The sequence below is a fragment of the Cryptosporidium ryanae genome (assembly GCF_009792415.1).
Source record: "Cryptosporidium ryanae isolate 45019 chromosome Unknown contig_68, whole genome shotgun sequence".
Taxonomy (NCBI): domain Eukaryota; phylum Apicomplexa; class Conoidasida; order Eucoccidiorida; family Cryptosporidiidae; genus Cryptosporidium; species Cryptosporidium ryanae.
Genome location: NW_027125515.1, coordinates 148,602 through 174,720, shown reverse-complemented (window position 1 = coordinate 174,720; position 26,119 = coordinate 148,602). Strand labels below are relative to the sequence as shown.

At 31.5% G+C, this 26,119-nt stretch overlaps 7 protein-coding genes across 7 annotated transcripts; 5 read left to right on the top strand and 2 right to left on the bottom strand.

Moving 5' to 3' along the window:
• Window positions 1–1,294: 1,294 nt before the first annotated feature.
• On the top strand, window positions 1,295–5,812 carry FG386_003264 (uncharacterized protein; the record flags this gene model as incomplete). Its single annotated transcript, XM_067342492.1, has 1 exon — window positions 1,295–5,812. The coding sequence occupies one exon, from the start codon at window positions 1,295–1,297 to the stop codon at window positions 5,810–5,812; it is 4,518 nt and encodes a 1,505-aa protein (XP_067198433.1).
• A 1,136-nt stretch (window positions 5,813–6,948) lies between these two features.
• On the bottom strand, window positions 6,949–8,706 carry FG386_003263 (uncharacterized protein; the record flags this gene model as incomplete). Its single annotated transcript, XM_067342491.1, has 1 exon — window positions 6,949–8,706. The coding sequence occupies one exon, from the start codon at window positions 8,704–8,706 to the stop codon at window positions 6,949–6,951; it is 1,758 nt and encodes a 585-aa protein (XP_067198432.1).
• Window positions 8,707–9,395: 689 nt separating this feature from the next.
• Window positions 9,396–10,895, top strand: FG386_003262 (uncharacterized protein; the record flags this gene model as incomplete). Its single annotated transcript, XM_067342490.1, has 1 exon — window positions 9,396–10,895. The coding sequence occupies one exon, from the start codon at window positions 9,396–9,398 to the stop codon at window positions 10,893–10,895; it is 1,500 nt and encodes a 499-aa protein (XP_067198431.1).
• A 1,767-nt stretch (window positions 10,896–12,662) lies between these two features.
• FG386_003261 (SECIS binding protein pelota RNA binding domain containing protein) lies at window positions 12,663–17,213 on the top strand (the record flags this gene model as incomplete). The annotated part of the gene is made up of 1 exon (XM_067342489.1): window positions 12,663–17,213. One exon carries the CDS (start codon window positions 12,663–12,665, stop codon window positions 17,211–17,213), a length of 4,551 nt encoding a protein of 1,516 aa, XP_067198430.1.
• Window positions 17,214–18,263: 1,050 nt separating this feature from the next.
• On the bottom strand, window positions 18,264–21,194 carry FG386_003260 (uncharacterized protein; the record flags this gene model as incomplete). The annotated part of the gene is made up of 1 exon (XM_067342488.1): window positions 18,264–21,194. The coding sequence occupies one exon, from the start codon at window positions 21,192–21,194 to the stop codon at window positions 18,264–18,266; it is 2,931 nt and encodes a 976-aa protein (XP_067198429.1).
• A 549-nt stretch (window positions 21,195–21,743) lies between these two features.
• Window positions 21,744–23,273, top strand: FG386_003259 (phenylalanyl-trna synthetase-like protein; the record flags this gene model as incomplete). The annotated part of the gene is made up of 1 exon (XM_067342487.1): window positions 21,744–23,273. The coding sequence occupies one exon, from the start codon at window positions 21,744–21,746 to the stop codon at window positions 23,271–23,273; it is 1,530 nt and encodes a 509-aa protein (XP_067198428.1).
• A 594-nt stretch (window positions 23,274–23,867) lies between these two features.
• FG386_003257 (uncharacterized protein) lies at window positions 23,868–25,727 on the top strand (the record flags this gene model as incomplete). The annotated part of the gene is made up of 1 exon (XM_067342485.1): window positions 23,868–25,727. The coding sequence occupies one exon, from the start codon at window positions 23,868–23,870 to the stop codon at window positions 25,725–25,727; it is 1,860 nt and encodes a 619-aa protein (XP_067198426.1).
• Between the last annotated feature and the right edge of the window lie 392 nt (window positions 25,728–26,119).

Sequence of the window (26,119 nt, the reverse complement as noted above, 5' to 3'; positions counted from 1 at the left end):
CCTTTTTCTCACTTACAAGTTTCCCTTTAACGTATACAAATGTTGCCGCCAGTTAATGGGTTGCTACTTAAACTATCGTTTTTATAATTGATGTTTTAAATAATAGCTCTCACTAGATTAGTTATTAGAACATTTATTCTTAAAGCTCATAAATCTGAACATTTTTATGAAAACTAGCGATCATTTATTTTATCAGGAGATAGAATTTGTAACATTCTCTAAACATATGTCTTTGACATTCAGAAGGCCAAATAGATACTTGAAATAAAAAACAGAATATGTATATATATAGCACTAGTTTAATAAAACAAGCTCTATATATTGAACAAAATTCAATTGAGAATGAAATATAACATGTTTTTATTCGTGAATGCATTATGACGCCGATACATTTCGCATTCTAATTTATCTTAATATATTTTAATTATATTATTAGATGAAGACAAATAAACAGTTTTGTTACCTAAAAACGTAATTATGTTTTCTACATCTCATAAAACATTCCTCTTTTTTGAAAATTTCATTCGTCTTACTCGCAAAACTGTTCTGTGATCTCTAAATAAACATGTGTATCTTTTTTTTGTTGAAACCAATATTACAAATGCAATAGTAGGAGGCAAAGGACAAAAATAAGAGATTCCTGTTAATCTAGTACAAACCCTAACAAAGTATTCTCTCACGGTGTATATATATGAACACGACTTGCAATTAAAATTACTGTTAAAAATGGACGTAAAAAATAAGTCAGTAAAATTTACTTCTGAAAATGTGTGAATTTATTTTTTATAAGATAAACAACTTATTTCGGATTTAAATTAACGCCTTAATATAATAAATAAAGTATGTGAAAGCACAAGATGTCAACCCGGTAAAAGCCGCCTAGAACTTTTTTTAAATATTCTAAGCGTGGTCAACAATTTAAAATAGAAAATAAACACTTAGAACTATAATACTATCAATGCGTCATTTGTTTTTTTATTGTGTTTTACTTCCAATTAATAATTAATACGTTTATTATGTTCTATACGTAAATTTATTTAAAAAGATAATACGGAAGGATGTCTTGTCTCATGTATTTTGCATGCAATATCAGGGGTGCAGAATATGATTGTAAGTGCAGAATAAGTTTGGTGTGATTATTCTTCAGTTAGTCGCAGAAAATCTGCGTAGAAGAGAATAAATATTGAGAGACCAAGATTTTTGAGAAAAGCGAAGGAATCATAGAGAGGATATTTATTGAAGAAACAATAAAATTAAATAAGGTCTGTTAGTCTCATCAGTGATGTATCCCAAAATGAATAGACTCTTGAGTTATATTGGAGTGGTGTTCATTTCATTATGTGTCAGTAGCTTCGTTAGTATTACTTCTGCTGACTCAACAGAAGTAATACCAGCTATAGCATCTTCTCCTAAAGAGAGTTGCAGTTTGGGCTACTCATGTCAAACTATATCATGTAGAGGTGGATCACTGGTTGGCTTATGTTCAAACAAAATCGCCTCAGGATACACCGTTAGAATGAGAGGTAAATTACCAAGAAGAATCAATCCATACATTACAAAATATATGGGTATTGCAATTGACCAAACAAGATTAGTTTTGAGAGTTTTCGATGATAATAGAGCTCCATATATTGATATCCATATTGGTGTTGAAACTGTTGGTTTTACTCTACTTGGTCAAGAGAGCAGCAGATTTGATTCATCCTCTCGTAAATACGCTGGTATCACATTAGAAAGAGAACCTGAGAACTTTAGAAACTCTGGAGGTGATGACTTTGACATTTATTTGTTTTACAGATCTGGTTATCTCACAATGCTTTTCAAGCATAAAAATAACAAATACTACGAAGCAGGTAGTTTGGCAATCAGTAACAAAGTATTGAGTCATATTGCACCAATAACTGGTCCAGTTGATTATGATATCAACTTTGAACAGTCTATGAGTTTATCAATACCAAGCTATGTTAGTTATAGTTTTCCAGGTGGCGAAAATTCAAAGCAAGTATACTCTGGACCATTTACCGTCAGAAAAGGAACATTTGTTGTTCAGCCTGGGGGTGATATTTTTGAGGATGGTATAAGATTTGTTATTTATCAAGGCAAATTGACTATTAATGGAGGTGTAACATTTTCATTCAGTAGCAATTTTAATCCCTCAAATATAAAGCTTAAAGTAACAATTAAAAATATAAATAATCTTAGATTCAGATTAACCGTCAACAACATATTTAAAAACAAAAATGAAGTCGTAGAAGTTGACGTATCAAATGCCAAAACAAATTCAGACAGTGATTGTCTTAGGAATATGTCATTCATTATTAGTGGTGGCAATCTTTTGTTTTGTGTCGGCGATTCATGTTATGCATCATTTGATATTAGAGGCGCTGAAATTTCTAGAATTGATTCTACAGTATGGTTTACAACAGTACAAACATTCGGCCATTTGGATCCAGTATTATATGGATCTGCCATAGGTAAACATAAGTGTAAGGTTGGTGATATATCATGCTCTGGAACAGAAATGAGATTAAGCAATCCACTTGCACCAGGACAGCAAGTAAAGATAGTTACAAATGATTCTGGTGGTCAAATGAATAGTAAATTTAGTTCTGAAGCACAAAGAAATGTATTCAGATCAATTTTGATGGGTGATTCAAATAATATGAGAGTTGCAGCATTCATTGCAACAGACTCTATATCAATTTTAGTTTTCTCCGAAGGAGGTATAGTTACTGACTCGTGTTCTGTTTACTTGTCAGGTGCAAGTAGGCTTTCTCAAAATGTTGGTGAATTAACTTTATATGTTGGTCTATCAAATAGAAACAAATTAGGTGTATCTGGATTAGTTGGTGGAACAATAAAACTATATTGCGAGGTTAGCATTGGTTCGATTTCAATTAAGAATATTAGACCATTCTTGAACAGTCATCATTCTAATATAAGTACATTTACATTAACAAAAGATTATCCAGAGAATGGTTATGATTCTATTAGCGGAGGTAGTGCCGATTCTAGATCACTACAACAAACTTCAAATTGTTACTTGAGTACAAATGGTAATTGTAATTCAATGAAGGCTGTCCATATGAATGGTGTTGGTTTTGTTGATGAAACATATGTATTGATTAAATCAGAGAAGATTAGCTTCCCATTTTCAATTTATGTTAAATCAACTGAAAACAATTCTGATCAATTAGTATTTTCGATGATCTCAACTGGTAAAATCGGTATTAGGAACCTAAATGAATCTAATGTTGTTGTATATTCTATTGTGCCACCAATATGTTTGGAAAGAATCTTATTCGATGGTTTGACTCTTTTACTTTCATCTGATTCAAGTAAGGTTTATGCTTCTGCTTGTGGTTACTTATTGGGATCAGTAAGCTCTAGAGGTTTAAACAAGAAGTTGACATATGTCTTTCATTCTAACATGGTTGGAAATACTATTCAAGTCACAAATTATCCAGTTTATAGTGGTTCTTTAGCTGCTTTAGATTATGTTTCTCAACCATACTCATCTACAAAGATTGTTGATGATGAATTAAAATTCCACAGTCCATGTGATGCCAATAATAAACAAACAGTCAGTTGTAATCAAGCATCGTCAATTATTAATCTTCCAAACATTAAATTACCAGATGGTTATTCCATTGCAATTACCGGTATTGTTGAAAAACCAACTGGCAGTTTCGAGTCGGCTCTAAATATTGGTGTTTCAGCCGAAAACATTATTCAAATCTTTAGTTTAAGAGCTGACAATAACCGTGATATTTATCAACTTTTCATAACTAGAACTCAGTTGGGCCTTTCTATACACAATCCAAAAGACATTTCACAGTACCTAGGTCATTTTGGTGCAGATATACCACCGAATGTTGATTTAGAAGAAGGAGCAAAATACAAAATTGGTATTGCATTTTATAATAAAGAAGTTAATGTATTCATAGAAAGTCCATATGGCTCCGGTAACTTACTTTTCTTAAGAAGAAATATCATTTCTCAAGTATTCGAGTGGGGTGAAACGCCATACAATGTAAATTTCCGCAACTTTGAGCCAATAAGAAGTATAGTTCCGGTATTACTTGTAAAGAGTCCATATGATTATAGCTTAGACACGAGATATTCACTTTGGGGTCCAATTAGAAACACCTACAAATCTGCAAAGCCTGGCGACAAGAGTTGTACATTGCCTGTTTTCGGTGTTTGTTCAACACCAACTGTATATATGCCTGGAAATAAACCAGTGTATCAATCTGTTATCTTTATATTTTACTTTTATTATTTCAATACAAATACATTTACTCTTTTCTTCAAAAAAGAAGATGGTTCAGTGGTTGCAGAGTTTATATTTACTAAGAAGGAGACATTATGGAATCAAACAATAGATATATATGTTAGAACAAATTTGGAAAACTCGAAAAAAGTATTTAGTACAGGCATATCAAACAATGACTTTAGAATATTCTACTCTGGTCAATCATTTGGTTATAGAGTAAATAGAACGTGGATGAACTTATTACTATTAAATGAAAATGAGCATTTCAATCATATTACATCAACTCACGTTGATGGATTTGTATCAGAATTTATTCCAGTAAGTAACACAAATCCTGGATTATGGGGATTATCTGATAATAGTAGTTATGGATCTGCTAAAGCAAAGTCAACAAAAGTTTCGGCTTATCAGAAATGTGATAAATCAACTCCAAGTGAGTCAAAGTATTCAAGCTATAATGTATATTATCCAGGTTCTGCAATTGAAAACCTTTGCTCGACTTCATTGCATCCAGACAATTTTGCCATCACATTTAAATCACGTTACCCATCATTTACTTCTGAAGAAGTATCCAAGGTATTCTCTAACTTCCCAGGTTTCTTGCAATCATTTGTTCTTACATATAATGGCGCAGTAGTATACACATTAGTTGTTGCTAGAAAATACATTGTGTTATTCAATTCAATAAATAATGGTAATGCAGGATCTTTTTCGAGTTGTTCATCTCAAGTACCAAATGAATCAGAATTTGATCAGGGTAGGAACTATTACATAACATTCTTTGTGCTCGGAGGCGAGCTCCATGTATATTTCCATAGTTATTCTGTTGGAAAATCGGCATTATTATGTAAGATTCCATACACTCACCACTTCAACTCTGCTAGAGTATTTGGTCAATTAAATGTTAGTGATTCTGACACAGTGGCTCTTGCAATTTATGACTTAAAGAGAACATTATATAATCCGACATTATCAGCTAATAACATATATCCTATGGGTACAGTGAGATCAAAGAATGTTATCATATCCTCGGGTGCACCATTTTCACCAGGTGAGAGTTTAAGTGTTGAACTTGAATGTGGAAAGGATGTTATTTTTGCAGGACAAACAGGTAAAACACAATTGCAATTGGTTACAAATGGAGACAGTTTCACAATAAATAACGTACCAGGTAAAATTGTTGCAGAGGGTAAATTGACAGGAGATTGTATATGTTCTAGTGGCAAAAGGATTGTTGTAAATCTTGCATACGTAAGCAATCAATTTAGATTAATTGCTTGTGGTGCATCTGCTGCGAGTATTCTTACAAATGGTGCATCAATATACCAAATTTCAAGTGAGGCTGAAATTCAAGTAATTTACAGAACGGATTTACGTTTGGCTGTAGCTACATCACTCACAACATCTCAGATTTCAAGAGTAGAGGAACAACCTGATACTTCGAGAGATGAACAATTAAACGTTTCAAAACACTATTTACCAGAATCTTTTGAAATTCCAGCAATTATGCATGTCATTCCTTCATATAAAAACTAATTGAAAAATTTATTTTTTTCACGTACTTTATTGTTCCGACGGATCAACAATTGAATTTGGCTTTACAATTTATTGTTATACAGTAATAATGTATTCACAATAATTTATTATTAGTGAAAAGTAGAAGACAAAAACACTAATAAATAATTCTATTGCTGTTATCATTATTATTATTCATTGGAAAATTATTGCAGAAAAATAACACCAAGTTATTTGAATGTAACATATGTCAAATATAATAATTATAATGATATTTAACCCCTATTATTATGATTATTGTAGATTGCAATTATAGTGTACATAATTCTTTGGATATTATGGAACATTATTGATATTTCTTTTGTATACTGGGATCACTTTTTGAAGAGTATTCTATGTATATTATATTATGTTGTTGAAGCAATAAAAGTGAGTATTAATAGTATTGGAGTTAATAGTAATATAGAATTGAATGATAAAAAAATGTAACGCTAATTAATGCTTTTTTTTTTGTTTGAAGTAACACAAAACGAGATTGAAATTGGAATAACCTGAATAAAGAGATAAATGATAGATGTAAAAGACAAATGTATGTTAGGTATTTATGGAAATTAAATGAATTAATGCATAACATTCAGTAATTGTCTCGGAGACCTGTGTTTTCTAAATAGAGGATTAAAAGTGAGAGAATAGTAGAGTGGTATTTTAAGGAGAAAAATACCAAATTCATTTTTACTTTTTGAATAGGTGACATTATAATAATATTCGACACATCATATTTGAGATACATTAAGAAGAGTTTTACCAACAAATTAATTAATGTACAATAATAAAAAAAATATAAACATCAAAGAAGACAATGAGACCATATTTAAAAATAGTGAAAAAATGCGTAGTTGTTAGTGTATGGTTTATCATCAAATACGATTCAGTATTAATGTTATTGTAATTGAATATTACACGAAAAAGCTCTATTTATTATTTGTTATTTATTCATATTACAGCCTTACTTGTCTAAATTCTCTATTTGCAAATTTTATTTGTGTTTTATGCTCTGTTTTTTCTTGTTTGAGATCTGACACTAACGATATTGATATAAGAGTTGCGTGGGCAACGGCTTTGTACCTTATGAAATAGTAGATTTGAAAGGCATATATTTAGTTATTTTTTGTTTCATTTTGATATTTAGATGCTACTCCATACTTTCCCTGAGTAATGTTTGGAATAACTTGTGTATTTTCGAGAGGATCGAGTCCGTAGAATGAGTTTGAAAGATTTGATTTTATAGTTTTAAGTCTTGAAATAAGTTTTTTTCCTTGAACATAATATTGTTGAATTTGATCAGTGTTATACCTAACAGTGGTTTTTGTATCGCAATTAGCTTGAATACTATCTAATTTACCACCATCAATCATTAAATGAGCGTTGATTGGATTATAACTGGAATATTCAGTTTCAGATTCATCAGAAAAGTCTTCTTTATTTAAAAAGTTATAAACCGAATTGACTAGATCAGAAGGATTTAAAAATGTAGGGGTCCACTCACGAATACCAAGATAAACTTCATATTCATACGGTGTAAGAATAATAGGCAATTTTATATTCAAATAATTGACAATGTGGTAAATAAAGTATTCCGGACACCCGAAATAACAGTAAATGTCAATATTTGTAAAGTTCCTCAATTTAACCTCACTAACACTAGTGAATAAAATAATATGACTTTCTATAATTACTTTAGAATTGTCATTTATATCTTTTCTTGAAGAAAATCTCGAATAAAAGTTAAGTAACTTCCATTCATCTTTAGTTGTTCCAGGAAATACCATGAACGCCACGCGATTTACCTTTTCAATAGACAATGCTCTTTCAATGTAAACAAATCTTCTTGAAATGTATTTATTTAAGTCGTTTTGATACTCCTCATAAAGAGACAAACTCCAATTATTGAAAGTGTAATTTAACCTTGTAACCAATATATTAAATACTTGATTGTATCTCAGAAACACCCTTTTAATAAGACAATTAGAGTATTTTGAGTTATCATTTGTATCTCCACTTGTAGAAATTCCTTCAGGAATAATATGAATAAACATTATTTTATTATTGTTTTCGTTAAATTTACTCTCCAATTGAACTAAGTCTAATTCTGGAGTATCTTGAGAAAGTTTCTCGACTACTCGATTAAATATTAGGTTGGTGCCGTCTTGAACCACAATTTCGTTTGACTCAATATCTAATAATATATAGCCACTAATACTTTTCACCAATTCACCTCTGTTTCTCTTAAGTTCGTTTATTAAATTTAGTAATTTTCCTCTAATCTCTTCATTTATCATTGCATCTTGAAACGAGAAAATTAAGGAAATATCATAACTATTGTTGATTCTTGGATCACTTATATTTGAATTATGTTTGGAGCTCATTTTTTCACGAGTCATCTTGCATAATTCCGTATCAAGAAGCTCATATACAGATTCAGAAAACGAGAAATCTTTTGATCTGTTACTAAAAAAGCAATCAAAGTATGAATCTGGCTTTATAAATAGCAATGGAATAGAAATCTCTTTTATATGTGTATAACAGCACTCTCCAAAATGTAAAAGTAAATTAGAATGTGATTTTTTAATATTTAATATATCTATACAACACAATGGATTTAATTCATCCGAAATAATGACATATCTTATTTCCTTTCTTTTGTATTTATCCTCGTCAACAAAGTTCTTAAGCTTTTCTTCAACTTTTTGTTGTATCAAAAACTGGATTCTTGGTCCATATTCAACGTCATATTCACTAAACTGCAGGGTAATAACAGTAGTACCGTCTCTATCCAATATATGCTTGATTAACCAGTCTGATACCTTCTGAATGTCAATATTACTGTAGTTTCCCAACTTTACTTCTAAACCCATTTCTAAATGAGATTATATTCCGCAACAATGTGATTACAAAGAATTAAAATATTTCATATAAAAAAAATGTATTTAAGCGTAATTAAACCAACTCACTAGTTAATATTATCAGAAATGTGTTAAGCCAGCTTCTTTTATCATAAAGTAAAATAAACCGTTATTATTTAGAACCTCGAAATCACATCTAGACCATTTCTAATTATTTGCATAGGTACCGGGAAAATGGCGCCGAAGACATCGCGTTTATCAATCTATTTATTATGTGTGAGTATGAGGGGTAGATTAAAAGGAGGTGAAAACGAATGAAAGCTTAATAAGACATAAATAGGAAATATTAAATAAATTTAAAGAATAAGTCACAAAGGGAACAGGAGGTCATGTTAGTTTGTTGCTATATGTTTATTTATTGAGTGAATATTGCTTATTTTTGTGCATTTGGCTTCGTCATTTTTTAACTACTTAAAGCGGAAGCAAGTTTGATGTCCGCGATAAATTGAACCAAAAGTTAATTTGAGTTAGTCGTGAAAAAGAAGTCTACTTTGTTATTAACAAAAATAAAGAGTTGCGAAATTTTGATATCTCTCAGGGTCCATAAATACGGAAAAGATAAACGGTGGTGTTAAATACCCAGTTTACCAAGGTTAAAAATAATAGTGAATTTTTATTAATTGTGTATTATAGATTAAAAAATGGATCAGACATTATCTCCGTCTTCAAGTGAAATAATGAGGAGAGCGAGTGTGTTGGTGGACAAATTATTGATAAAAACAGGTAGTAATGAACTAGTAACTGGTATTGATTTAAATGATTTAGATTGTAATGTTAATTGCGAAAATGGTAATGAAACTGGAAATAGTTATGTAAAAATGTTAAATTTTGAATCAAATTCAGTGACAGGTTCGGACGCACTTTCGGCTTTAAATTCTTCAAAAAACAACATTCCTAGCATGGATATAATTAAAAAACTAGCAGGACGTTTGAAAAATAGAGATTCAGATGCAATAAGTGAATTAAATTTTTCAAAGGCAAGAAAAAGTGTTTTTTTAGACTCTAATATGAGGAAGGAGGTTACTTATTGCAATAACAACGAATCAGTTAGTAATTATAGATCTAAATCTGCTTCACCCACAAGTAATGAATACAATAAAAGAACAACGTCAAACGAGTTTGATAACAATTTTGCACAAGTAAATGAGAGTTTGAATGAATTAAATAAAAGAGTTGAAAATTTAAGTAGCAACATAGATGACATTCAAGATTCTGACTACAATGAAATAATCAATGATAACGGTGGTGGTTTTCCCACTAAAAGCCGAGAAGATACGAACCAAGCTCAAAGTACAAATAGAAAAATTAAGGGAGGAATGAGTGAAGATGAGTATTTCAGTCAGATGAATGTTGCATTTCTACAACAAGAAAGACTTAGAATGTGGGTCAAAGATAATGCAAAATATTCTACATCAATAAGTAATTCTTCTGAGAGTATAAATAATAATTTGGAAACCGACCATATACCTTTTTCTGATATTTGTTACTCTAAAAAATATATGAGTGATTTAAATGCAAATGATACGACTAGTTCTGGTATGATTAATTCAAATATTCTTTCAACAACAGCTTCTGGCGCAGCAGGCCAGTTTTCATATAGTAATGACACCACAGTTTACGAGTTTGGTTCAAATGGAAGAAATTGCATTTCTGAAGTTCCAAAATTAAGTGTTAGTGATAGCAATAAGAAAAATTTTGATGGGGAAACCACAGGAAAAATGGGAGTTGATGTCCGTGGTTCAAACAGTTATTATCCATCCTATAGAATTAGATCTTTTGAGCCTAAAGCACTCAGATTTATAAGAGTTGGAAATCAATTAAAAAGATCAATAACAGTTACTCCACTGGTTGAAAGTTTACAAGCTATATTTTCTCAAAAATCAGGCATAGAGAGACTTGTAAGTCCAAATTTATCTCACGACTTCACATCTTCTTTAAATTGCGGATATTCAAACATGGTAATTATCACAATAAAAGATAATGGCGAAAACAAAAGGGATAGAAGAAATAGTAAATTGCGTAATAAGAGAGGTGAAAGCAAATATTCTGAAATAGATAGTGAAGATAGTAATGAGGGAAGTCCTTTATTTAGTTGCAGAGAGTGTTCGTGGAATCCTGCCTACTCATGTCCTATTCAATAGGTAAGAAACCGAAAAAGATAACTAAACTTGATCTTTTTTATAAATTACATTATACCTCAATTATTGAAACTAACTCGATCCAGGTGTTATATTTTGTTATTGTACCGACATCTATAAAAATAAAAAAATAAGAATACTGTTGATTCTTAAAATTAGATTAGTTCTCAAATATCTTCCTCTTTTAAATAAACAGTTCATACCTAAATATGAGGAAGATAAAAGTCCAAAGAACTGATAATTCAAGTTTAAGTACATCCAGTCAACTTGTTCTGGTTTTTCCGTGGAACTTGACGTTTTGTTTAATTAGCATCTACAGCAATATACATTGTTTGACATTATAATTAAATTTACTTCTTATAATCTTTGATGTTTCTAACTTTTCTTAATTTACATAGATAACGAAATTCTATATTATTAATCATTTGTGTTGGTAATTACTATTCAAGGGGAGGCAGTTCATCAGAAGAGAGGGTTATGGGGAAGGAGGTAGATAAATGCATAAAGAGATGTTCTAATTATGCATGTTTCTGAACACCAATCTAAGATATTATCTATAAAAGAAAATATGCGAGTCAAATATAATACATCAAGACAAAAATTGACTTTTATATTTCCCGATGAAATGAATAAAATAAGCAAAATGAATTACGCGCTAGCGACCAAATTATTTATATTAATATTGCTTATGTAAATTAAAGAATATTAAAATACCAAAAAGGTGTCAATGTACGCTGTTATATTTGAAAAACCACCCTTGAATATGAGAAAAAATGATGTAAAACAAAGTAAAATACAGGAAAGTAACAGAGCACCCGCCTAGGAACCTGCGTCTATTAACATAAAATAGACGTACAATTTAGACCAAATACTAGAGTAAATGGAAATATAATGTATCCAAGTAGTGAAATTATATATAACATAATAAATAGTAAATAGTTAATATGCCTTTTAAATTAGTAGATAGAAAAGTACATTATGTATACATAAGTTAGACATACTCAAATATAATGAATAATATTTAGCCTTTAATATTGGGGGCGGTATCGTTAAAACGTGACGTGCCAATAATATTGGCCCATTAGTAGAGTAATTTAAGTAAACATAATGAAATATATATAAATATAAGGTAACATCTAGAAAAACTAAGAAAAGTTATTTTAAAGTAAATGCCAAAGGAACAAATTAACTAGTGGTTTCTTTTTCTGTAATTGTTTTCTGATTATTTGTCAGAAGAAGGTTTTGACGACAACTCTCCTCCTGTTTTAACAAAATTGGTGAATGATAAATTATTACTAAATTAAAACCTATTTTGTTTTATATGTAAAAACAAATTTTTGGCAAACCAGTATGACTATTTGATATTGCGAAAATTATTTTTTTTACGTTTAAGTAAGAGCAGGTAAAGTGAAATACAATTTTTTTTCAAATGAAAACTATATGACATTTTTTTCAAAAAAAGCTTTCATTAATGAGTTTTTTTTTGAGTCTAATTAAAAACCTCAGAGATTATTCAGATAATAATTTTGATTCTATTGGAGAATTTAGTGTTTCTCGAGAAGACTTTTTCTATTTGATCATTTAAAAAGGAATTGTATTTTCAAGTTTTTAGGAAAGAAGAGTCAGAATTTTTTCCGAATTTTTTTTACAACATAATCCTCAATTTCCCGGTTTTTTCTAATTTAATTAGGTTACAGTGTGAGAGGCCACAAAGGTCCAGTCACTAAGTGTAGATTTGCCACTAGAACAGGGTATTTATTATTGCTCAAAATGGAAAATCTACTGGAAAACAATTTTGACATACTTTCTGGTGAGCTATTTGGTTTTCCTAGTAACAATAACATCTCATATATTCAATTTGGGAATCATGAAAGCAGCAATAACAACAATGACAATACTGGTGGTAATTATGTAGATGACAATTGTAGAAATAGAAATGTCCACAATGAATTTGGAAGCGGTAGTACTACAAATACTGCCACTAATATTAAGGGGAACCGGCAATTATATAGCCACAATGACTATAACTACAATTACCAGCAACATCATCGCCATATAGGCCATTCAAGAAGTGACTCGATATTGAGTGATATAAGAAACAACAGTTTGGGAATAAATGCAGTAGAAGGTCACTTAAATGGCTATAAGGGTTTGAGGGATGTTGGAATTTCAAGCGGAAATGGTTCTTTTGTCGAAAGAAACAGTAGCGATATTGTGGGTTGCGGTGAAATATCAAGAGGAAGTTTTGATGAAATCCCAGGAAGTGGCTATAACTCAAATTATGACACTAACTCTAGGAATATTGAGCGCTTAGACGGTCCTTTTCTAGATATTGATAGATGTTATAACTCAATGAATAAACACGGGTCTCCTGAATTTAATGAGATGTGTTCCTACAATGACGGAAGTTATGTAAACTTAAATAAAGGCGACCTTAACCTAGGTATAAGTACGAACGGTGTCTTAGTTGGGACGATGAGGGATTCTTATCACAATTCTGGTGTGAGCGTGGCCTTAAATAACAATGTCAATGGTGGTCATAGACTTTCAAATAGTGGCTTTGTGTTAGATGAAGGAAACTGTTCAACTGATTTAGATAAAAGTAACAATGATGCGAGTGGTGTAGGACAATTTAATGGTGCTGCTTCTCAAAACGAGGGACGAAATATTCCTATATTTAATAAAGCAGTAGCAATGCACAATTTCCACTGCAATGGAAATGGACAATTTGCTTCTAATTTTGAAAGTTCTAAAAACATTAAGAACAACATGGGTAGATACAGTTCTCTGCCTATAGATGAACAAATGATGAAAATGGGGATTTACAGTAATAATGGTGATATTATAAACGGTTCTAGAAACAACAATAATGATATTTATGCCAATTTTACCATTGGAAGCAAGGGTGGTAATCAACAAATAAACAGCAACAATTCCAATTCTGTCCATTCAGGTGTTTTGCCGAATATTCCGAACTCTACTACTAGTTTTGGCTTTAAAAGAGATTCTAAAGCCTTCTCAGATGGAATAGACGGTTGTGAAGGGAATAATAGAATGGGATTGGCATCGAATACTTCTTCCTCGTCTCCGAATTACGTTCAAAAAAAAATGTCTGCAGGTGATGTTGGAGGTGAGGTGTTGAGTAACGGCTCTTTACAGAACTCAAGCGTCTCTTCTGATGTCTCTGCTCCTGGTGTTCCTATAAGAGCTGGCGGTGCTTCTATTGAATCAGGATTTAATCAAAAGTTTGTTAATTCCTCAAATGTCGGTTTAAAGACACAAATCCCGGTAAATCCAAAAGGTGTATGTGCCTCTAACTCTGTTTGTGAAGTAGGTAGGAACGATAATGGAAAGAATAATTGCAATTCAAACGATAATTTAAGCGATGGTACCAAAATCTATGAATTTAACAACGTGATTCAGGATGGTGATCAGTCACTCAAAATGCAACCACTGAGTAATTGTGGTGGCAATAATAATTCATCATCAGATTCACGTAACTTTGAGGACGGAGACATTTACCCGTCAATAGACCACTTTGTTTCTGGAAACCTAACTAAATCCCAAATTCTTAGTATGCTGTGCGGTGAGAATTTCACAAACGATAAGCAAAGTACCAGCAGCGGAGGAAGTGGAATCAGTACAAACAGCGGCACTAATAATTTAGATATCAAGTTGAGGAGAATGATGACAAGAGGAAGCAAGGAAGTAGGTGGTTTTGACGGAGGTAAGGTTTCCAATAGTAGTTGTTATCCCAAAATTGGTAATATAGTTGACAACCCGGTTCATAAAAACGGAATGGTTGGAGGTATTGGACCCGGAGCGATAGTTGCAGGAAATACAATGCATGGAGGAATGATTGTTGGAGATGGAGGTTTTATTCACAAATACGATTCTATCCCAGTTGAAGACGGTTGTGGTATTCCTCCTCCAAGTGCTAACATTAGTGACACACAGTTAGAGATGAATAATAATGCGAGGGATCGCACGAACTGTCAATTTAACAGATTAATAAACAGGGGAGGAGTCCAATACGTACTGGATTGTAACGGTAATAACTGTCAGGGAATAACAGAAGAAACAGATTTTTGCAATGAAGCAAGACCTTATTGGGATCAGAGACACAACAATGGTTTATTTAACTGCAATCAAGATATGATGATAAATATGGGATCTATTGGCTGTCAAGATTGGAAGTCACAACAAACTTTAATTTTTGATAGATGTGAATTTACGGATGACTTTGGTGGGGAAGTGCTTTACAACAATAACATGGTTTTCGGTAAACAAGTTAGACACAAGTATTTTGCACAAAATAAAAATGGTGGTAGTAACGGAGCTGTGGGGGCAAATATGGGAATGATGAATAACGGTTATCCCACTAACAACAAGCAATTGAAGCAACCTAAAAGAAGAAGTGGTTGTTCTGCAGGTTCAGGTGGTTTTGACGTGAACCAAGGAATTTCTAATTCTTTTAGAATGCCTGGAAATACAAACGGCTACATTCAGGCACAATTTAATGAAAATGTCCTCAAGCCTGATTTAAATTCGATTAATCGTCATTACTACAGATCAGGTAGAAATGGAAGTGGAGGTGTAATAGGAATGAATACGAATAACGGAATATTTAACGGGAATAATATTGGTCCCTTGCAACAGTTTTATGGGAGAAAGACGTGCCCTCCAAATTATCCGATTCAAGGACATAATCTCTGTGCAGCCCCATCTGCTGGGATCAATAACAATAACTCCTCTTATAGGAGAAAATCTAGTTCAAACAACACAGCTTTTTGTCCAGATACAGGTGGTGTGAATAACATGAAATATCATGGTGATTTTAACTGTCACAACCAGTTTGTTTGTTGTGCTTCAGGTGGTTCTGGTATAAATAGAAAGGGAATAGAGGATAACAATGGCCAGTTTTTCGCTTCTACAACTGGAAATGAAATGGGAAGGAAGGGCTTGGTTACTGGATATAAAGGTACTGGAATTCCTGGTAATAACAACAATGGTAATATCTACAATTACCATGGCAATGGGATTATGGGAGTTGGTTGCGGTGTTTCTACGACTAAAAGCAATTATTTATCCGGGAATGTTAACTCTAATGATGCTAAAAGCAATGACACTTTAAGCAATTATAATACACATAATGAGCTCACTCCATCTAGCATTGCTGCATTATGGGCAAAGGCAATGAGTAAAACTGGTGGTAGAAGCGGTTTCAACAATAGAAACAACAAAAATCATGCTTCAAACACTTCCATTAATGACAATGGGGAAAACGTTGATTCAGTTGGCGCTTCTACAAATGGAGATCCAAAGAAACAAAACAGCGAATTGGTGACGTGCGCGAGATTTTCGTCATTTTTAAGAAACAATTCTGGAAGACTTCACTGGCTAAGAGTACTTTACCATTATTTGGATACTGTTGATATAAAGAAAGTTAGCTATATTGGAATTGAAGATGGTGAGAAAGATAGACCCAGATACATGGTTGCAATTGATGATATTGCATTAGAAGCAGTTTCTAAATCTTTTGATCCATCTGAATGTGCATACTGGTCTGAACCTGAAAACGGAGCATTTGTACACAAAAATATTCGTTTAGCTGTTGCTCATAAGGTCGGGCATAGGACTGTATCCACACCACAGAACTACGTAAACCAGATATTGACTGCCTCCTTGGATCATAATGTCTCTGTTTTGCTTAATACATTGAGAGCAATTGATGATAGAGTAAGGTGGATGTCAACCATTGTTAGTTATAAAAATGGTGGTGGTTTGCGGATTGATCTAAAGTTGAACAAAAAAGAAACAAAAGAAAGCAATCCTGACTCCTTAAACAATAACAATAATGACGAATTTAACAATGGGAATAATCATGAAATCGGAGTACCAGTCTCGAACTCTGCGAAGAATTTTCCTGGAAGAGTTTTTACTGTTGGTGTTAGAGAAGCAATGAGGTGCTTGAGGCATAGAAAATTGAAAGCACTTATTGTCGCTCCCGATATTGAGGGTGATGGTGTTGAAGGAAGCCTGAGGCATCATGTAATTCACATTCTATTGCAGGCTCAGGAATTAAACATACCTACTATATTTGCATTAAACAGACACCGAATTGGAAGAGCAATGGGAAAACACATGAGAATGAGTGTTTTGGGACTTCTTTCTATTAGAGGTGTTGAAAAACAATTTCAATCTATTTCCCAAACTTCTAATTTACTAAAGAAATTATATTTATTTTGTGTTGAAAACAATCTACCTCCCACAGAAGAAACATTTAAGAAGCTTTCATCCACAATAAGTGAAATTAAGTAGGCTTATTTTTCTTTCTAAATCTATTTTTTGCTACATTACACGAAAATTTCCTCTAATTCAGATTTTAAAGTGAACTTTTTTGAAATTGGTTTATTTTTATTTGGTTAATTAATAAAGATCAACTGGTTCATTCTTTATCAAGTTATAACGTTCTTTTAAATAAATAGTTACGAGTACCTTCCGTTTCAATTTGAAATATATTATTTTTTTCGAAAAGTTCAGGCTTTATATTATACTAAGTCTTCCGCAAAAACATTACACTTTGGTTTCCCTATGGCGCAGTACTTATGCCTGTTATTTTAACTCACCTGGTTATCCAAATTATGTAAGTTAATTATTAAGTGTGGAAGAGTATCAAAGAAAAAGGAGGAATTAGGGTTTAATTTGGTTTATAAGGGAAGTGTATCAACGTTTTTAATTTATTTGAGTTATTGTGTTGCAAGTTTTAAACTTGCTTGAGTGCCTAATAATTTTAAGAGAGTTTACTATTTCGCCTTAAGATTTCAAGTACTTTTACTTTAACGAGAGGACGCCAACACCTTAAAATATTAAAATAAAGAAATTTAAAACTGCGGGTAGTTTGTACTATTTCTTGTTCTCTAAGTTAAATTACTCTCACATTTCATTTATGTTTTGCTTGTTTTCTTCATTATATACTATTTTATTGTCTTTAAATTCAGCCCAATTTCCGGGTGCAGCCCTTATCGCTCTGCTTTGTTTTTGTGGATTATCCTCTATAAAATCCACTACATAGTCTCCAAGTGTCAATAGAGACTTTGGGTGTAGACACAGAGGGGATTTCATCGTCATCAATTCAAGACCCAAAGTTGAAAACGTAAATTTGTTTGTTTTCGTTTCAAGGCAAATTTAAGGCAAATCGGAAACAAACGAGCAACCCTGAAATAGAATACATAGATAAAAGTAAATCCATTGGTTCGTTTTCAGTAATCAATATTAAAAATCATCAAAACTGAAATAAGGATTAACATTGATAAATATTAAAATAACGATAAAAATATTGAAATAACTATTAAAAAAATAAAACTATATTCATGCATTTATTATGTTGAATATACCAAATTGTGTGACAACTCTCTTAGATTGCAAGAAAAGAGCGTATTGCTGGTTCTCAACATCAATAGCACCAATAGAATCGGAAGGCAGATTTTGCAAGTCGTTTGCAAGATCAGGAGTATTCTGGGACGAGGCAATGTAAATATTTGAATTTACAAAACAATTACCCTGTAAATTACAAATATCATGATTTAAAAACAGCATTGGTGCTTTTCTATTTAAAACATCATTATCTAAAACAACAGATTGTTGTTCGTTGTTTTCTTTACTTTCAAACTCATCCGATTCTTCTTCGCTTCTCCTGATTGGATCTTCTGGAGATAAAATTCCTTTAACAGATTTCCCATAAATATTTGGGGATTTTTGTTCAATAGATATTCTGATAGCAGAATCATTAGGCGACAAATCGTCCTTTAATTCTATATTGGATGTATACAGATTCATGTTATCATTATCCTCAAAAATGCATTCAAAATTATTGATTTCATTGCTTGAACTAACTTCAGGTAATTTTTCACTTAATTCAAATGACGCTTTCTCATCCTCAGTCTTATCGTGTTCTTCCTTTGAGGAGCAATTGTTAAAATAGGCGCTAACTGAACTTCTTTTGGAATCGCCTCTGCCTTCAGTTTGAACTGTGCCATTCTGATCTCCATTCTTGCTCCCCGTGGAATCCTCAATGTTTTTCTGAATACAATCAGCATTCAGACCTGTCAAATCCTTTTCTTGAATATTAGTGAACATTTTAAATAATGCAGCCTCACCAGGTGTAATTATTGTAAGATCATCACCAGTAACTTCAATAATTCTTTCAGTATCAATGCAATTACTATTATGGGAATTATTTTCACCACTTGTAACACCTATATTAACATCTAATAATTCCGCAAAGCTATTATTTTGGTGTTCAATTGTTAAAGTCTCTCTCGGCTCAACATGATCCTTATCTGTCTCGTGGGAATTATCTTTAACTTCTGCCTGATTATCTTCTAAATTTTCTTTAATCTCAACTTTTAATTTAGTGAATAATACATTACTCGTGACAAATTTATTAGCAATTTTAACCAAGTGAAAAAAGATAGAAGCAGGAATTTTATTCACTGGTGTTCTTGACAATATATGAAGTGAATAAAAGGAAAGTGAATTTATAAATTCAAGATTTGGTACCAATCTCGAAACCACATGAGTATCAACAAGAAAACAAGGCATTGTATTAGCTGTTAAATTATTTACCACCTCGTATAATCTAAATCTCAGTGTTGAAAGCATCAATGCTATGTTTGGAAGAATGACTAATTCAAGGGGTCTTGCTCTTTTACTATAAGGGGAAATTACTATGCATTCTGGATTATTATAAACCAACGAAACCTTATCAAAACAAGCCCCTCCTGAATATGTTCTACTAAGAATGTGCAATAAGACTATAGAAATTAACACAGAATTAGAATTTCTGCCTTCATATTTCTCACATTTTTTTGATTGTCCAACATTATCATCTACAAATTTATTTTTGAATTCAGTTGTTTCTGTTACGTCAATATATCCGTCATCAGGAGGAATTTCATCAGTAAGTTTAAAATTAACTAACCAATAATTCTCAATTAAAGTAGCCACGGTAAAGACAATAGTCTCATATCCATCTGTAGCACCATTGTACTCCTCACCATTCACATATATTACATCTCTTTCTATATCCTTAAGATCTTGAGCAATATCCATGCATAAAGGATGATGGAAGTTTGAATTATTTTGATTTCTGTCATCAATCCTTTCATCCATAACAAATAATGGCTGATCCATCTGGCTTTTGTAAAAATCTTCAGTAAAAATAAAATCTAGTGATTTTATTCTTACTGGACAATCATCTGAACTAAATTCATAACCTCCATTTTCATTGCTTTCTGTACTAGAACCACCTTTTGTCTTCAAAAAAGACTTTTTTATACATGACCATAAATCACTCTTCTCTGAAAAACAAATTAATGGAAGTTTTGACATACACAACTTATAATCCTCTATGGAATGAGTATCAGATGGCCATTGATATTGTCTCGGATCTGGAATTGAACACAGCTCTGAATTGCTTTCCTTTGAATTACTGTTTCCAATTTTTGGAATAGTAAATGCCGTACAAAATAATGAATTATTGTATGATATTAACCGTGAGAATATTATTGGGTTTATTAATGCTGATAATTGTGAACATAAACGTAGTCTTAATTCTTCTACTTTAAACATATCGCTCACAATTTCTTGAACTATTCTCAGGTGTATTGAATGTGCAGATAAAATACCAGAAAACACTTCAAGGTTATCAAATAATTGTGCTGCTTCCAGTTCACGAAAGAACACCATTAAATGTTCTGAATGATCAGTCAGTTTACCGTTTTTTGAAGCATTTCTTAATAAGGACAAATCATATTCACTAGGTCCCGTCACTTTACCTCCAACTATATATTTAATATTTTCATTAATATTATTTTCAAGTAATTCGCTCTCAGAAGAATTCATATTCTCGTTTTCAGAACTATTACTTTGGTCATTCCTATCTTCGATTATAGAATCTGTTTGTTTTATGGCATTCTTCCTCCTTATTTTATCCAAATCATTTAATATAACCGGACCACTTTTACTATAAAGTCTGGTATCATATTTTCGGGGTTCTACAAGCAACGCATTCTTTAACACTCTCAAATTAGTTTCAAAAGCCGTTTCTCGCATGCGACGAATGTACTCCTTTCTACTAATCCTAGAGAAGAATGATATCAAGTCCTGAAGATCCTCATCTAACTTCAAACATCCTAGTTCAAGTGGTGCAAATGATTTGTAAGGAGTACTTATATCTAACAATGGGTCTTCCCAATCTTCTTCGAAATCATCCATAAAAGAATCATTCTCAGTTGGCATAGAAAGAGTTCCAAAATAGAGAAAATGATATAAACCCTCTCGTAATACTTCTCCTATTACTAATCTAAATAAATAAACAGGTTCTTATATGTTCATATAATATATTTACTTGTGCAAAAATGTTCGTTGCTTCCTTTATTAATCTCCCCAACTAAACATTGAAAACCGGCAATTTTTTTTTTGTTAAAATCTTGAACTCAGAAATTAACTTGACCATTTGGCGCCAAATGCGGGGTAAGGTTTTGAATTATCTACAAAAAAAACTAGGAATCAGAAACAATTGAAATAAAGAAAAATATTGGATAAAATTAGCAAGGATTAACCAAAAATCTAGCATTTAGATGTGCTTGTCGTCAATTAGTTGTTTGTTTCTTAGGCTCTATTTTATGTGTTTAGACATACATTGATTTTATAAGATGTGTGAATTTTAATCAATGATATTATTTATTTTTGTTTAAATTAGACAAAAAATAACCACCAGGTACCGCGTAATTAAGGTTAAAGGCCAATGCTAAATAAATAAAATTAAGGTAAAAATAGATTTAAATAATGGAAGTTGAGCAGGAAAAAATACTGAGAAAGCTTGAATATTCGAGGTATTCAATAAGCAGTTTGGAGCTTTCTGAGGAATTAGGGTGTGACCATGAACGTGTAATAGGCTTGATTAAGAGTTTGGAATCGAGAAACAAAATTAAAACAGAATTTGTTTCAGACAATATAGTGACTCTTACTGAAGAAGGAAAGAACTATTTTTTAAATGGCACTCCTGAATTTAGATTAATTAGTTTGATAATTGGTCATGAGGAACATAAAATTAAGCAGGACAAATTAATTAGTGAATTGGGAAATAGAACTTTCAAGATTGGATCTTCAAAGTGTTTGCAGAAAAAGTTGATAAAGTTAAATAAGGACTCTGGAACGGTGGAACTTATTAAAGACATCAATAGTGAGGAACTTAAAGTAGACGAAGTACGTGAAGAGTTATCTAAAATAGGTTTGAGTGGAATTAAAGAGAGCAAGTTAGAGAAAGCTCAATTAAATTCTGTCGCTGAATTGAAAAAAAGAAAACTCGTTAGTTTTCAAAAACTTTCATTTTTTAATGTTTTTCAAGGGGAGGATTTCTCTCTTGAATTAAAACAAGTAATTACCGATTTAACTCAGGAAATGATAATTAATTCAACTTGGCAGAATAATGAATTTAAACAGTACAATTTTAATGCAAAAGGAAAGTATTTACATAGAGGAACCACTCATCCACTAACTAGAACTCAAAGAAAATTCAAAAGAATTTTAACTCAAATGGGTTTCGAAGAAATGCCGACTAATAGATGGGTAGAAAGCTCTTTTTGGAATTTTGACGCCCTATTTCAACCACAAAAACATCCTGCTAGAGACTCCCATGATACATTCTTTCTTAAAACTCCAAGCACGTTTAATAATGAAAAGGAGTTGGACCCGACTCATGTAGATAAGGTGAAACAGGTGCATGAAATAGGTGGTTATGATTCAATTGGCCTTTCATACAATTGGAGTATTGAGGAGGCATCTAAGAATTTACTTAGAACTCATACAACTGCTGTTTCTGTGAGAATACTATACCAACTTGCCCAGAAATATTTGTCTGGAGAATCTGGTTATAGCTTTGATAATTTTAAAAGAAAAGCTTACTTTTCAATAGACAGGGTTTTTCGTAATGAATCAATTGATGCAACACATCTTGCTGAATTCCATCAGGTAGAGGGCCTAATAATTGACAAAGATTTGTCTTTGGCAGATTTAATGGGTACTCTAACTACATTTTATGAAAAAATTGGTATTTCCAATCTCAAGTTTAAACCTGCTTTTAATCCATATACAGAACCTTCGATGGAAATATTTGGCTACCATAACACTTTGAAAAAGTGGATTGAAGTTGGAAACTCTGGCATTTTTAGACCAGAAATGTTAAGACCGTTGGGATTTCCCCCTAATATTGTAGCAATTGCATGGGGACTTTCTCTTGAAAGGCCCACGATGATTAGTTATAATATTCCAAATATACGTGATCTCTTTAGTTATAAGGCAAAGATCTTTGATTAGTTGTTAATTAATATTATCTTGATATCGTTTTCTTCTAGACATTATATTTTTCACTTTATCAATTTGAATGTTACTTTTATTTTATTTGTCTCTAATTTATAATAAATAAAAGTCAGAATAGAGCCCGTAAGTACCGTGGGCGTGTATGGTGTAACGGCTAGCATCTCAGTTTTCCGAACTGATGGCTCGGGTTCGACTCCCGATACACGCACTTTTTCTCGCTGAACGGAGACAGTTTTCTTATGTTAGATTTAGCTAATTCCGTATCATTAAACTTAATTAAATTGTTCATATGTGTTAGAGCTAAATTAGGAATTTGTGAAATGGATTAATTTCTGTCAAAAAAGGATTTTACACATTCGTTTTTTTAAATGTGAGGAAGCAAAAAGAATAAATTAGGCGGAAATATTAAAATAACATTAATGCTCTTAAAGGGAAAGCAATAAAATAAAATAAATATTTATAGAAGATATATGTCATTTTTTCAGTTCATAAACATATTTATTCCTGCATGATATATAAAATATTTCATTTATAATTTTATTGAGTTCAACCAATACTTGAAACATTCTCGTATTTAGTAAACCTGAATATATGAGAGCAGCTTGGGGAGCACTAAAAGGTGCAGTACAAGAGCTAAATGATGTATTATTAGAAGATGAAAATGAAATACAAACTGATATGGAAAAAACTCGTAATGAATTGAAATATAGCAATGAACATTTGATAAAACAAAGTCATTTCCATGATTTTGATTTAACTTGTACTGAGAAAAAGCATGATAATTTTGGTTCAAAAAATGGCGATAAATGCAATTTTGAATTAGAAAATAATTTATATATAGATCAATCTAGAAAAAGAGGTTCTTCTGTATCTAACGTACCTACAACATATTCAGTTTCTAGTACTATGAATAAAATTGTAACAGGAAACAAAGATAATTTTAATCCGGTACAAAAATTTGAAAGCACATCAGAGTGTAAATACATTAATGAATCTTATTTTAGCAATAAAGAGGAACTGAATGGTATTATTTGTGAAGATAATTTTAATGAAAAGGAAAAAAATAACATATGTTTAGATGATGAGGAAGTGAATTTAGAATATGAGGAGGAAATCAATGCTGGGAGTGAACACGAATTAGAATTGATCAATTCTGAAGGTCATTCACTTGCTTGTTCATCTGAAAAAGATGATTATTCAATTGGGACAGAAGAACTAGAATATGATGAAGATGATAACGCTAATATAAATAACTTTCAAGCTGATACTTCATGCAATAACTTATCGAGTAAACACGTTGTTGAACTTGAAAAAATATTCCAACTTGAAATTAAAACTACAGATGATCTTTGTAGAATTTTAGAGGGTTATTACTCTGACTGGAAAGGTATTATAAACGACCTTATAAATAATAAAGAATTGATACTTAAACTAACACCACCGCACTATGAATCGTATTTAAGGGGGACTTTGTTCGACAATAATAAACCTTTTTCTCTTGGATTTACAGTATTGTTGGGACAGTGTATAATTTCTTTCGTAACTGAAATAGAAAAAAACAACTCTAAAATATCTGACCAAAAGTTAAATATTAGCAAACTAACAGAAGATAACAACAAACTTAACGATTTACTTGAAAAAAGTGAAATTGAAAAATCTGTAAATTTAAAGGAAATATCAGACCTCTCAAAGGTGATTAATTCTCTTAAAGAGGAAAATGAAAGGCTTATATTTATTTTGGATAATGAATCAAATGGTAAAAATGAAATTGACAAAAAGAGGATAGAAGAACTAGAGAATGAAAGAAACGGTCTCATTAAAAACCTGAATGATATGATATCAGAAAAAGAGAATACCAAAGATGAAATAGATAAATTGCAAGAACATATTAATAACTTGACCAGTATCATTGAAGGATACCAAACTGAGGAAGATCAAATTAATAATAGATATGAAATAGAACTTGAAAAAGTAAGAACAAATGAAAGAAAGCTCATTTCTAAATTAAGTAGACTTGAATCCCTTCAAAAGGAAGTTGAAAATATGAAAATTCAGACTGAAAAGCTAAATAATGAAAAAAGCATGTTAGAAAAAGGTATTTCTGAACTAAAAGAAAACAACAAGAATCTATTTGATTCAAATGAGGAAATGATTAGACAAATAAATTCAATAAAAGAAGAACAAAGGGAATATATGATAGATAAAAGATTCATACAGCAATTAATTCAAAAATATTATGAAGAAGACTCGAGACCTAAATATAGAAATGACTTGTTTAATTTACTGTGTGATGCAATAGGTATTCCTGAGGATGAAAAGTCTAAATATTTTGCGAGTGAACCTAAACATAGTAAAAAGTCAGAGTCTAATTCCAGTGACTTAAGCCAAAATATAGGTTTCGCTGATATGTTTTATAATTTTCTAAATTCTGAGATCGAAGGAAATATTTAGAATGAATTATAATACAAATTGAATAATTAAATATTACATTCATTTCTAAAGCAGAATAATAATTAATCTAGCGTTTTTAGCCTTATGTTTTCATTAATACCTCAACCAAAACTTATTACTCGATAGATAGTTTTTTAACACTATTTAACTTTTTCATATATTTAAGTCACATTCTTTCCCCTCTAATCTGAGTTTTCACCTCGAATAAAAAGCACTTGTGCGTAGTTACTTTAACTGCATGTTGGCAGGGAACAGTTATTAGTCATCTGAAATAATATTAATTAAGCTATAATTCATTTAAATACCATCTCAATTTTTATTTTAGTTCTCTATACACGATTATTTTATTCCTTATTTTAAAAAAGTCAATTTATTGGAAACAAATTTTGAAC